Source organism: Delphinapterus leucas, chromosome 4 (assembly GCF_059928025.1).
Source record: "Delphinapterus leucas isolate spDelLeu-1000000601 "Yukka" chromosome 4, BTC_Dleu_Yukka2, whole genome shotgun sequence".
NCBI classification, from domain to species: Eukaryota; Metazoa; Chordata; class Mammalia; order Artiodactyla; family Monodontidae; genus Delphinapterus; species Delphinapterus leucas.
This window is the reverse complement of record NC_143132.1, coordinates 121,321,862-121,336,534: the sequence shown is the minus strand read 5'-3', so window position 1 is coordinate 121,336,534 and position 14,673 is coordinate 121,321,862. Positions and strand designations below refer to the sequence as shown.

The 14,673-nt window shown below is 34.6% G+C and overlaps 1 protein-coding gene across 2 annotated transcripts in view; it reads right to left on the bottom strand.

Annotated features, from left to right (window-relative positions):
- Positions 1–14,673, bottom strand: part of HLTF (helicase like transcription factor) — a 59,205-nt gene that overhangs the window by 30,423 nt on the left and 14,109 nt on the right. For both annotated transcript variants that reach the window (XM_022582724.3, XM_022582725.3), the window contains exons 3-10: positions 12,482–12,648; positions 11,134–11,267; positions 10,480–10,577; positions 8,765–8,839; positions 8,415–8,606; positions 4,956–5,051; positions 1,623–1,698; positions 217–307 (exon numbers count right to left, since the gene is read on the bottom strand). In XM_022582724.3, coding sequence (XP_022438432.2) covers positions 217–307; positions 1,623–1,698; positions 4,956–5,051; positions 8,415–8,606; positions 8,765–8,839; positions 10,480–10,577; positions 11,134–11,267; positions 12,482–12,648 — 929 coding nt within the window. The remainder of the gene's footprint in view (positions 1–216; positions 308–1,622; positions 1,699–4,955; positions 5,052–8,414; positions 8,607–8,764; positions 8,840–10,479; positions 10,578–11,133; positions 11,268–12,481; positions 12,649–14,673) is intronic.

Genomic DNA, 14,673 nt, shown 5'->3' with positions numbered 1-14,673 from the left:
TTACCAATTCAGCTCTTTTATATATTATTTTTTTTCACCTATAAAATGAGAACGGTCTACCTGCCTAAGTCACAGTGACTTTAGCAGTTTCAAATTAAAGAATGTATTTGAAAGAACTTTGCAACTGAGATAATGGTCATAGCTCTCTCCCATATGTAAGAAAACGGAGAAAGAGTTTAAACATATTACATAAAATTAAACCATAACAGAGTTTACCTTTTGGGGCGGGAGCTAGAGAATTCTGACTTGGGATATTTATTCTTTCCCTTGTCATCTGAAATACTGGGTTCTCCACTACATCTAGATCCTTCCATTTCAAAAAAAAAGGACAAATATACAGAGTATTAGTAAATTGTCTTAGACTAGCAGTATCCTTCTTAAAACCTTGCTTTTCCAACTCAATAGCTCAACTTTCTTAATATCGTCATTCCTATTCTTTCAATCAGCCAGCTGTACTCTCTACAGTTTCCTAATCTAGTATTTTCTCACTGAAAAGTACCTTCAATTTTTTTTGTGCCCAGTCTTTCCCCTGTAGTCATCTAGCCAATCCCTACACTGGCTGAATTTCCTGCTATACCAAGGCAGCTAAGAGCTGCTGGAAAATAAAAAAAGAACAATAAACAGGTGGTATTAGGGTTAGGGTCACCTTGTATCACTTAGCAACTCTTTTACCTATCACATGTTCTCCCTACCCACTCACCTGGATGATCTATGCTACACTGGATCCTCTGCCTAGATTTTAAACTCCTTTTACTCCCAGATGACCTACTTCACTTTACAAAAAAAATCAGATGTCATCTTCTATAAATTATCAATTTTCCTACCTTTTTATTCCCTCAATTATCTATATTTTTCCTCAACCTTACTTCCTTTCCTTCTCATGCTAACTCATGTACCTATTTTCTTGATCTCATTTCCTCCCACAGGCCACCAAATTATTCTCTCCATTGTATACAAAATCTTTTCCTATCCATGGATTTCCTTCTTAAAGCACGCCCCCCAAAAGCCCTCAATTCTGCCTCTCTCTCCAACTATTTTTCTCCTATCTGAAACACAGCAAAATTCATAACAGCACACAGTTGTTATTAACAGTTCTTCATCTACTAGTCTTATTTTAAAATAATTTCAGTCTTGCTCTGTTCTAAGCAATCTTAAGAAATTAATTTTATGAAAGTCACTGACTGCTAAATCCAGCCACGTAACTGTTAAATCCACAGATCCCTTCTCATTTCTCCTCTGCCTAATTTGGCTCTAACCTATCTTTCTATTTTTATCTGCTGTTTATTCATGCACATTCTGCTGTTATTCATTTACATTATGAATACCATAAACTACTCTGAGGTCCCAGAGCAACATACTCTTGTGTTTTGTCTTGCTTTTAACCACCCTTTCATGGGTTTTTTTTCCTCAACCAAAACTGCTTTTCCTCCTCTAATGTGCTACCAAGCCAATTCCATCATCGCATCGCTTCCTTGATGAAATTTTTCCTACCAGTCCTCATGAGATTCTTTAGAAAAAGAGATCTGAAATTTTTGTATAGTACTAAGCCAAAGCTGTAATTACGTCATTAAATTGGAAAAATCTAAATCAAACATGGGGTCATGTTCAAAATTAAAGTTTACCTTTGATTAGTCCATCTGCCTTTTCACTGGTATTGTTCCCTCCAAGTGTCACAGATTCATCGTAAACATTACATTCCTGGATGAAAAGGCATATTTCTTACATAGTACTGCCGTCAGTTTTAAGTAAACTTAAAAATGCATCCTATTTTATATTACTTTACTTTACATAATAAAGACTACGTAAATTGCTACCCTATTCTGGAGCAGTGGAAGGAGGTGCATTAAGGAGAAAAATGTACAAATTGATGAAAAATTTTTTTCACAGGTATCTCAAAAAAGAAAACTAGTCTGTCTTAACCTTTTCAAAAGGAATACAAAAAGCAAACCTCAATTATAAATGGCATATTAGTTACTGTGAGAAACATTCACAAAATGGGATTTACTTTAGAATTAGAAGGAATTCTAAGACTACAAACTTTCAAACCAAGAGTCCCTAACAGATCTTTAATGAGGCTGCCACTGACATCCTTTTTTTCTGGAATTCCCAGAATGTGTAGATGAAATAGTCAGGTTTCAGAATGCCCCCTCCCTTACTCTATCAGGGATTTTCCCTGCCAACTCTGACTTTGTCCTTTTCCCTTCATGCGTTCTCCTTTGTTTCAAAGTGCAACTATGTGTACATGAGCACAAGAACTTCTATAAAAGTAAAATTTTATACTTCTCTGTGAAATATTTTCAACTGAGTCTAGTAGGGCAGGGTTCCTCTAATCTTACTTTTAATTCTAGACTTGATTCTGTAGGTAGGAATGACAAATAAAATTGGGTTTAATTAAATTAATTCTTCCAGTGTAAAAAGAAAGGTAGGGGCTTCCCTGACAGCCCAGTGGTTAAGGATCTGCCTGCCAATGGAGGGGACATGGGTTCGAGCCCTGGTCCAGGAAGACCCTACATGCCGGGGAGCAACTAAGCCCACACGCCACAGCTACTGAAGCCTGTGCGCCTAGAGCCCGTGCTCCACAACAAGAGAAGCCACCGCAATGAGAAACCCACACGCCGCAAGGAAGAGTAGCCCGCGCTCGCCGCAACTAGAGAAAGCCCGCGCGCAGCAATGAAAACCCAAAGCAGCCAAAAATTAATAAATAAATAAATTTATAAAAAATAAAAAGGTAGGTCATATTGTGAAAGGTAGGTCATGTTTTGAATCAAAACCTCAGAGTGGTGTTCAGGATTGGTTAGCAGGAGTACAATGTAATTTTTGCCTAGAATTAGGGCCAATAAAGGATATTTTATTTCAGTTTTTTAAAAAATAAAAATTTAAACATCTTGCAAAATCTCATTAGAGTTTATGTTTTACTTAAAATGTGGTTGAAAAGAAAATCCATCCCCTTCCAATGGTATGAGTCTAAATAAATTAAAAATCCAAGATGTACCATTTTTAGAGATATGTAACTAGAAGTTATTTAGATAATTAACTTTTTAAAGCATTAGCTTCAAGAAACTGATGTTAAAAATGCCTTTCATGGCTTCCCTGGTGGCTCAGTGGTTAAGAAACTGCCTGCCAATGCAGGGGACACGGGTTCGAGCCCTGGTCCGGGAAGATCCAACATGCTGTGGAGCAACTAATCCCGTGACCACAACTACTGAGCCTGCGCTCTAGAGCCCGCGAGCCACAACTACTGAAACCCGTGCGCCTAGAACCCGTGCTCCGCAACAAGAGAAGCCACTGCAATGAGAAGCCCGTACACTGCAACGAAGAGTAAGCCCCTGCTCGGCGCAACTAAAGAAAGCCCGCACGCAGCAACGAAGTCCCAACGCAGCCAAAAACAAATAAATAAATTTATTTTAAAAAAAAAAGGTTTGTCACTTAAAAAAAATATGCCTTTCATCATTCTACCCAGTCTTCAATAATCAGTACAATCATTTATATTATATTAAATAGTATGCAAAAAATAATTCTAAAGTTTATCTACAAATAAAGGCCGTCCTTTACATTATTCATTTCATATTAAATGACTCTTAGTAAGCCTTTTCTTCATAGAGTTCAAAGATATAAAGTCCAACCTATCAAATCATACTATGCTCCAATCTCATGAAATTTAATAACACTCCACTCTGTAAGCTTGGACTATCCAAATCTATCTGAAATAATGAAATTTCTATTGCAATAAATGCTTAGCTGGAAATCACATTTTCAGCCTCAATTTCAACTAATATAGCAAACTAAATATCCTAAAACCTTCCTACTACATAACATGTTAAATGCATGGCTGATCTTGGAGAAAAAGGGAAAGCCTTATTGATAATAATTTTTTAATTGGTAATTGACAATGAAGCTGTAAGTAGTCTTAGGTGCTATTCTTCAGTTTTAATAACTAAATGTAGAAAGGACAGACGTGGAAAGCACTGGACTATTCAGGGTAGGGAACTGAATCTTAGACATTAACAACAGAGTTAAACTCCCACTAAAAGTACGAAGAAGGAAATGCAACTAAGCGCAGAAATTAATAAAATAGAATCTTAATAAACAGTTGTAGGAAAGTGATATGCAGCATCTTTGAAAAGTAAAAAATAGGAACAGTAGAGAAAAGTCCAAAAAAGAGATATTTTGCATACACCTTGCACCTAGTTACTTCCTACTTTAAGTTCTCTGGATTTTCGGCTGAGAATGAAGAACAACCGTTTCATTCTTATAACATTTATTTTCCCTACAAAACTAATTCATTATTAATTCTTACAAACTGAATATACATGTATTATGTGTATATATGCTATATATAAAAATATACACAAATTAAGCATCAATTAAGCACCCATTCTCTCATCATTAGGACATAATTATCACTATTAACATTTTGGCACACACAGTATGTGTGACTACACTTAGACGTATATAAATATGTATTTACAAAATGAAGACTCAAACTCTATACACAGAGGTGTATCTGGCCTTTTAACTAAAAAAGATCATGGAAGTATTCTTCAAAAATAGGACTTTGTAGTTGCATAATATTAAATTTTATGGTTGTATCATAATTTTAACTGTTAACTTATTGACAGGTATTTCTTTTCTGCCTTTAAAATAATGCTGGGGAAGTAGACTTGTATTTTTCTCTTTGGAAAAAATGCATTTCTGATAACTTCTTTAGTTTCTTTGAAATGGCACTGCTGAATCAAAGATTATAAACACTTTTAAGGCTTTTGATACACATTACCAAATTGCCTTCAAGAATGTAGCATAAACTTTCACTCTTATCAGCAACACACGAGAAAGGCCATTCATCATATCTCTAAAAACCAGATATTATCAATTTTTTGGCAAAAATTTTTTTAATGACAAAATTAAAAGGTTTTACAATAACCAGAGACTTTCGAAAAAACACACTAATACTTCACCTTCTTCAGCTGATTTTTCTTAATTCTTTCAATAGGAAGGGATTTGCCATCATGGAAGTTGGTAAGAATCACTGCAATGGCTGTCAGAGTTTTGCCCTTTAAAATGTTTTACAAAGAAAAATGGTCAGATTCTGAAACCCAGTTGACCAGACAACATTCCGAAACTAATATTTAAATCAAGTAAGAAAATATCAAACAGCATTCAGGGCCACAGAAGTATGCTAATTATTATACTAAATAATATACATATTAGTGAAGTTATTTCATTCATTAAGTTAGTAAATGCTTTACCATGCCATATTACCAGGAGTATTAAATAATTTACTGTGTAAAATACTGTAAGCATCATTGAGAAATGTCATTTTATTTTTTTAATCCTTTTTTTAATTGAGGTATAATTTTCATACAACGAAATTCACAGACTTAAAGTGTATGGTTTGATAGGTTTGACAACTGTATACACTGGTGTAACCACCGCACAATTAAGATACAGAAAAATTTTATCACCTAGAAGTTGCCCTGTATTCCTCTGCAGTCCATCTCCCCACCTCTGTACCAGACAACGGCTGATTTGTCTCTATCACTATATATTAATTTTGCCTGCCTTTGAACTTGATATAAATGGAATTACTCAATGTACTCTTCTTTGTTTAGTTTCTTCTGCTCAATACAATTTTAGGCCTAGACCTGATTCAGAGCATGTGGTGACATGAGCTGGTATAAGTTGTTCCTTAAGAAGAATGGAGTAATATAGAGAAATGCTTATCAGCAATTCATTGTCTTTTTTTATTGCTAATATTCCATCGTATATGCATACATGGCACACTTATTTGTGCATTCACCTGTTGGTGGACCTTTAGATTGTTTCCAGTTTTTGACTACTACGAATTAAGCTGGAGCAGCTAGCAGTACAAGTATGTAAGTTTTCCATAAACGTATGTTTTTAGGGAAATGTCACTTTACTGAATGACTCCCATTTAAATGTCACATTTAACCCTGAACTAATAACTTTATCACAAAACTACAACTACTTGCTTGCCATGTAATTCAGAGCTAACTTAAAATGATTAGTAATCCCAGTATGGACATAAGATAATTACTTTATTAAATTTCATTTAAAGATATTTCCAAGACTTAAAGACTATATACCTTACCAATAAAGCATACAGGACAAGATATTTCTTGTGCATTTTTTAAAAACAGAATCATGAAAATTTTCATTACTTTTCCATAGCTGAATTTATAATTAGCAACATAGAAATAAACCTCTTTCAAGTTGAAAGCATTGTAAAGCAGCAGTTTTCAAAGTGTGGTCCACAGGTCCTAGGAGCTCCCCAGGACCCTTTCAGAAGTATGTGCAGTCAAAACTATCTTAATAATTCTACTAAGACCTTACTTGTGTTGATATCTGTAGTAATTCCACAGAAAGCAATGGTGGGTAAAACTGCTACTGCTTAGCATGACACAAAGCAGTTGGCACTACATTATACTAGTGGTCACTGTATTTTTAACCGCCACATACAGTTTAAAAAAAAAAAAAAAGACAAACCAAAGAAACAGTTTCACTTTAAGAACGCTCTTTACGAATGTTCTTGAGGGACTTCCCTGGTGGCACAGTGGATAAGACTCCGCACTCCCAGTGCTAGGGGCTGCTTTCAATTCCTGGTCAGGGAACTAGATCGCACATGCATGCCGCACCTAAGAGTTCGCATGCCACAATCAAGGAGCCTGCCTGCCGCAGCTAAGGAGTCCACCTGCTGCAACTAAGAAGCCTGCCTGCCACAACTAAGGAGCCCACATGCTGCAACTAAGGAGCTGGCACTTTGCAACTAAGAAGCCCACAAAAACAATGTTCTTGATAAAGCAGTACACATTCATTTTACCAAATCTCACCTCTTAAGTATACATGTTTTAACTATTCTGTGTAATAAGATGGCAAGTACACAAAATACTTCTTTTGCATACCAAAATATGAAGGTTATCTAGAGAAAAATCACTTGTGAGACTGAATTACAAGCCGAACTAGCTACCATGCATCGTCACTTTCAAGTACCACCATTTTAACTTGAAAGAATGACTGATAACTAGTTATTCATGACTGAGTGGCAGACATTTTCTTGAAAAAAATGAATAAAATGAGCCTATCAACTCCAAAGGAAACAACTGACAGTGTTTGTTGTTAATGATAAAATTTGCGCTTTCAAGCAAAAATTATGTTAGAAAACTTGCATCCAACACTATGAGTAGAAAAGCTTCCCAAATGTAAATGCCTTTCTAATAAGATCAGCAGTAGTATCAATGAATGTAAATTTTTTTGCATTGTATAATGAAATGCATCAACATTTGGCAGATCTGTGTAACTCAGTGAACCAATATATTCCAAATGAGCAACACCTAATGCTAAAAACCATGCATGGGTAAAATATCCATTCAACGTGCAAGCTACACCAATGGATATTAATGAAACAAAGTATAAAAAGTTCGTTGATATGATTTTTTAAGTTCCACATTATAGGAACTTTCCTGGCAGTCCAGGGGTTACGACTCTGTGTTCCCAATGCAGGGAGCACTGGTTTGATACCCAGTCGGGGAGCTAAGATCCCGCATGGTGCAGCCAAAAAACAAAAAAGTTCCACATTATAATTATTAACCTTTAATAAACTAATATTTGCTTAATTTTCTTGTAGCAAAGAAAATCTAGTTATCTTAAAAAGTCTTTTAAAATACTCCCTTTCAAATACATATCTGCATGAGGACTAATTTTCTTTGTATTCTTCAACAAAAACAACGTATCACACAAGAATGAATGAAAGAACAGATATGAGAATTCAGCTGTCAATTATTAGGCCAAACATTAAAGAGACTTGCAAAAATGTAAAACAGTGCCAGTCTTCTCATCAAAATTGCTTTTGTCTTGGAGTACATTTCATTGAAAAATATGCTATTTCTGTTAACACATAATGAGTTTTTTAACTGTTATTTTTAAAATAATAAAAAATTTTAATATCTAGTACCATAAATATTAATAGATATAGTAATAGAGACAACCCACAAAGACAGACACTCTTTGGGATCCTCAATAATTTTTAAGAACATAAAGAGTTGCTGAGACCAAAAAGTATAAAAACTGCTGGTGTAAGGAATCATATCTTTTCTTTAAGAAAACCCATGAAAGATAAGCTACCCTGAATTTCAAAAGAAAATTGAAAAACACATGTTTATATCATTACTGCCAATTATTTTAATTGTACCTTAGGCAAACAAGCCAAAAGAAAAAAAAAACAAACTCAGCATTATTTTAAGTGAAAACCACAGGAAAAATTATGTTCTACACTCACAGTGATATCGAGTCCCAAACTGGCACCAACATATTCCCATCTCTATATACTTCAAAATTACTTCATATAGAATCTTAGTTACAAAATAAAATGTTATTAACTCAAGGAAAAATATAATTACCAAACCCATATCATCAGCTAAAATTCCTCCATGAACATTTTCTGGTCGGTCCTTTTCAGAAAAATTTGTTATTGTGTTATAGTATAAGTCACTTCGCTGTTCCCAGAATGGTGGAAGTTCTTTACTGTTTTCCCGTGAAACCATCCAAGCTAGAGCTTGTTTTTGATGTGGAAGCAATGGTGTTTCAACAGCCTATAAATAAAAGAAACGTTATAAATAGAAATACAATAAGCCCTTTCTTTTACCCCATGCAGAATCTAGAAAAGTTGATCTTGTGATGAAAAATGTATAGATTAATACCATATTTTTAAATTCCAAATACTTTTAAATAGAAAATACTGGCTCAGTACCTCAGCTGGTTCCATTTCCTGAGTTTTATCATCTTCCTTTAAATCTTCAAACAATTTGTCAAACTCTGTCTTAAGCTACAACAAACAGCAACAAGAAACATTATGAAACAAACCAATTCAAACAATAATTGCACTTAATTCAGAGATTTCAAGTCATTTAATTAACTAAAAGAGTCAAATACCAAAAGGTACATAAAATAAATTAATTCTTTGAGATACTACGCTGCTCAATAATGGCAGAATAAATAGATCCTTTAGGTAACTGTTACAGTCGAAAGAATACAGGATAGAGTTTTAAGTCCTGGGTTTCAGTCACAACTCTGTCACAAAAAAACCTTTATATAACTTTGGGCAAGACACTTTACCTATATGGCCCTGTAACTTATTACCACAAAAGAAATGGGATGAACTAGATTTAGAGTGTCTCTAAGGTTCCTTCTGCCATTGAAATTCTGTGATTCTATTAGCTGTATTCAAACCATTTTGGCAGATCCTACCAAGTATATTTGACTTTTTCAAGTAAATGACATTTCATTGATTATTATGAATAATCAGAAATAATCAGAAATTTGCTATGTGCTACAAAATATTAGGATAATTTCAATCTTATGCTAATCTTTAGTTGGTTCTTTAAATTGATCTAGTCCAATCGTACAGTAACATATATATATTATAATTACTTTTGTAAATTAGCAAATAAATACATAGCAACAGCCCAGAAGAAATCAGGCCAAATCTAAAAAGTGAGGAGAGGTAATCTGGGGTTTACCCACCAGACACAAGCTCAAGAGCTTCCCTCGTGGCGCAGTTGTTAAGAATCTGCCTGCCAACGCAGGAGACATGGGTTCAAGCCCTGGTCCGGGAGGATACCACACGCCACGGAGCAGCTGGGCCTTTATGCCACAGATACTAAGACTGCTCTAGAGCCCGCGAACCACGACTACTGAGCCCACGCTCCACAACAAAGGGAAGCCACTGCAATGAGAAGCCTGCGCATCACATGGAAGAGTAGCCCCTGCCTGCCTCAACTAGCGCAAGCCTGCGTGCAACAATGAAGACCCAACGCAGCCAAAAATAAAATAATTTTTTAAAAAAAAAAAGAATGACAGACACAGGCTCAAGCCCTTCTAACAATGAGCAGGGAAAGTACAGTAACCACAATTAGAATATAAAAAGACTAATAACACTGATGAGTAGAGACAAAAAACATTTTGATGTAATTGGTAGATTGATCTGCATTAATTTACTTTATACCCTTTTCTCCTCAAACTAACCCAGCATAACAGTATCCTGGATCACAAAGCAGACAAAGTAAGAAATAGACTAAGGCCAGAGATTCAAAACTAGTTTAGCACTGCATTTGCAACCTTCCTGAAAGGAGTTAAGTTTCAAGTTTCAACTTTTTAAAAATTATGGCTATTTTAAAAATTTCAAATAATACAAAAACATCAAAACAGAGTAAAACATCACAGGTGTATACAGCAATGTGTGTGTTTCAATGTATATATGAATACATGTATGTGGACATAATCCTTATCACTGCTTTCTTTCTCCATAAATATTTGCAATATATTTTATTTATTCTACATGTTCCATAACAATATAAAGATCACTAATACTAACAGATGCATATTTATCTTATATTTTTAAACATCAACCTTCAGCATTTAAAATTCACTCTTCACTTTTAGTTATGAAATAAAAGAGAAGTGCACCTGTTCAGTTGTAATCTGTACTGCAGCATGAACTGGCATACTATAGCTTGGTCCCGCTCTTCCAGAGCCCCAACCACTTTCCAAACTGAATCCTAAAGCTATAATTTACAAAATGAAAAGAATAAAATCACCAAATGAAATAAATTATCTTTTGGTAAATAGCTTTTAAAGCTTGTCTAATAAGCTGAATTAAAAATTCCCTTAATATGTGTTTTAAAATTTTTAAAACTAAATCTGCTAGGTTATTCAAAAAATACTTTAAAAGAATTCCACATTATTTAAACAAACTTTTGAAAAACAAATAATACTTTTTCATTCTCTATTGGGAGATTCTTGTTGTCTATAACTTATTAAAGAGAATGTTTAAAATCAGGGATTTCCAGATATTATCACTGGGGGAAGTTAGGGGAGGGACCTCCTTGCACATTTTTCTGTGTATGTGTGCAACCTCCTATGAATCTATAGTTATTTCAAAATAAAGAGAAAAAAAATTCAAGGATTTCCTTAAAAAGATTCCTAACAAAAGAACTTGGAGCCTCCAGCACTAATTAATTTAGCCACACAAATTCAAGGTATTACTTAAGAGAATAAATGTTTTACAATTCCAGCATCTTAACAATATCACAATAACAGTAGGTTAAACCCTGAACTTACTTTTTGGTGCAGGACCCAATTTAAATCCATGTTTCTTCAACTGATCTAAAACTGCTTTTCTATTTTCTTCTTTTCCCCAAAAAGTCATATGCAAAGGCATGGTAAAAGCATTGTTTGCACCAAAAGGAACTACCCTATTATAATTAAGAAAGAAAAAAAAAAGAGAAATTAGAAGTGTTATTTTTTTACATTTAAGTCTCATTAAAAATCTTGTTAAATAACTGCCACATTCAAATTCTGCATGCAAGCAAAACAGAAAGGAACTAATTGAGCAGACTAGAAAGAAAAAGGACACGGACTAGGACCAACAATAACGAGAAGAAAAGGCAGATTTTAGGACCAGAATGCCAGAAGAAACTCAGGTGAGGTAAAAGTGTTTAAATGCGTAGTTAGCCTATTACCAAGATCATAAGATAAGTAAAATAGCAAGTTTAATTCAGAAGGCAGAGCTTCCACTAACAGAACCACTGAGTGTAGCAACCCATTCTGGGAGCATGGGGAAGGATTTCCAAGAACTATTTCTGATCCAGGCTTCACTGAAAGTTTACTCTCAATATCTGAAAAACTTGATGAACTGAGAAAGGAGAAAACAAGTAAACAAGTGAGAAGACACTGCTAAATATTTATCTTCCAAACTCACCTTTTAATATCCTAAACAACCCATACTAAAATTGAGGTCACAGACACAAACGCATAAAAGAGAAAATGTAACCAAAGAGACTGGGAGTTTTAAAAAAGGAACAGGTGGTAGAACTAAGAAGGTATATGCCTAGATAATGCAACAGCTGCTACTTATCTCCAATCAAATGACGTCATGTGGAAATAAGTATCCTGCATTACCAGATCTTCCATTTATCAAGAGAAATATTTATAAATAATTTTGTATAATTAGGGAAAATTAATATGCATAAAATGTAGAACGTCCAGATATTCGAATATCGGAAATAACTGAAAAGAAAAATTAAACACTGTGTAGGCAAAACCAAACTCATGTACATCTGATCACAGGCTATCAGCTTACAACCTGATTTAAACAAACACTTCCAAACTTCTCAAATCAATGCACTAAAAGGCTTTTTAAAAAGCTTTTTTCTTAAAAGACGGTGTGGACTTTCTAATATTTGAACCAAAGTCTATTTTTCTCCATGGTAATAATTTACCAGGAAAGTGAGGGAACAGCTATTTGATGGCTAGGGTAGTGCAGGCAGATGAAAGAAGAATTAAAACATTTATTGAATGCATACTAAAGGTATAGTGACAAAAGTTGTCAGGGCAACTTTACATACCCTTACATCCAAAGATCACTACAACTCACAATTATTAAAACTGAACTCCAAAAGTGCATTACCCTTCAACTTGAGCCAATTTGTTGTCCATGATATAGGCCAAGGCAGCTGCAAGATCTTTCTTTATATGGCCGACCTGATTTCCATTCACATTGTTTACTTTAATTGCATTCTTATCATAAGGGTTATCAGGTTCTCGTTGTAAAGCAACCATTTCATTATTATTAACCTAATAAAAATAATAAACAGATATTATTATAAATAATAAACATATAATGATACCTTTCTTCATCATACTTTATCTGGGATTTCCATTCATTTTTTAATGCTTACTGAATAACACCACATATAAGAAATGCACATCTTCTTGGACTCATATTTCTATAGAAACATTAAAGAACATATTTTATAATAATTCTTTTACAATATTTTCCTAATTTATATTCAATGGAAGTTAACCCTTGATATATAAAAAATACAATCAAAACTAACAGATGCACATTATCTAAAATTATTCAACATTATAACTTCGAAAACAGGTAATCTCTTGAGTGCTTACTATGGGCCACACATTGTTCTAAGTACATTACATAGACTGACTTTTAAAACTGTCACAAACCTTTTGGTAGGTGTTATCATTATCTCCATTTTACAGATGAAGACACTAAAGCACAGAAAAGTTAAGTAACTTGCCCAAGGTCATAAAGTTAATAAGTAGCAGAGCTAGGATCTGAATCCAGGCAGGCCGGCTCCTAAGCCTAAATTCTCTAGAATCTCAAAGGGTTAAAAGGCGTTAATTATAAGAGAGAATGGAACTGGAACAAGAAAATACATCCAGCCTTCAACTCATGCCATTATCTGATTCCACTTAATTAAAAATGGCCTGAGGGTGACATAATTGAAAATGGAAGAGTAAGGACTTCCAAAAATTCTCTCTTCCATAATAAAAGCAATGAAAAAACTGGCAAAAACTGTTTGAATCAACTTTTTCAGAACTCTGGAAACTAACCAAAGGGTTGTAGAAACCTGGGGAATCTTAATTCAAGAAAACAGCTGAATATCGGTGCCCTAGTCTCATCTCCAGCTCTCAGTTACACGACAGCCTTTAAAAGTAACAACCTGCTGCACTTCTTAGTACAGCCTAGCAGTTACCAGAGTGAGCACACTGGAGCAGAATTTCAAAGATTTATTCCTATAGAATTGTCATTATTTGACCTGTATGGTGGTTCCCTAGAAGACCCCCACTTGCAAAGCTGTTTCTATTTGACCTCTGAGCTTACTCAGCACATAAAACGTTCTTCCTTGGGTGGGTGTTTGTCAAAAACAATTTTACAGGCAGTGGGTAACAGCTAGGGCAAACAAAACAATAACCAAAGGGCTTAAGAGGAAAAAGCGGAGAATAAGATGTTCAAAGCTCCAACATATTCCTGGAAATCTAGAAGGCCAAATGCAAGCACAGGGCTGTATGCATGCTCAGGGCTGTGAATATGTTCAGGAAAGACCTGAGAAGGTCTTAAGCTCTCACCTCTGGCTAAACTTGAAGCTCTGAACAGGCAGGAAATAAAGGCTAAGGCAGAGCTGTCAACTGCCAAGCTGAGTGTTGAAGGAGTGCCCCAAATGCACACAGATCCTCTCAGTAAAGACTGGGAAATTTACCGGTTCTAGTTCAGTCATTACCTGACCACTAAGCTAACCAAATACAGATATCAGTGGCCAGACACAACAAAGACTTTCACAGGGTTAATTTAGCAAAAGTTACTAAACAAACAACAATAACCAAAATCAGCAACAACCAATCCAGGGGAGAAGGAAGAATCTGATTTCTAGAGCTGCCAAATTATTTTTTTTTAAGCTCACATTCATCATCACATATAGGTATTTTTAGTTGAAGTATAGTTGATTTATACTATTGTTAATTTCAGGTGTACAGCACAGTGATTCAGTTATACATGTATATAAGTACATACACATATACATATATACACAAATAATTTATAGATATATATAAAATCTATTCTTTTTCAGATTCTTTTCACTTATAGGCTATTACAAAATATTGCATATAGTTTCCTGTTCTATACAGTAGGTCCTTCTTGGTTATATAGCAGTGTGTATAATTTATCCCAAACTCCTAATTTATCCATCCCCCCCATTCCCCCTTTGGTAACCATAAGTTTGTTTTCTATATCTGTGGATCTATTTCTGTTTTGTAAATAAGTTCATTTGTATTATTCTTTTTAGGTTCCACATATAA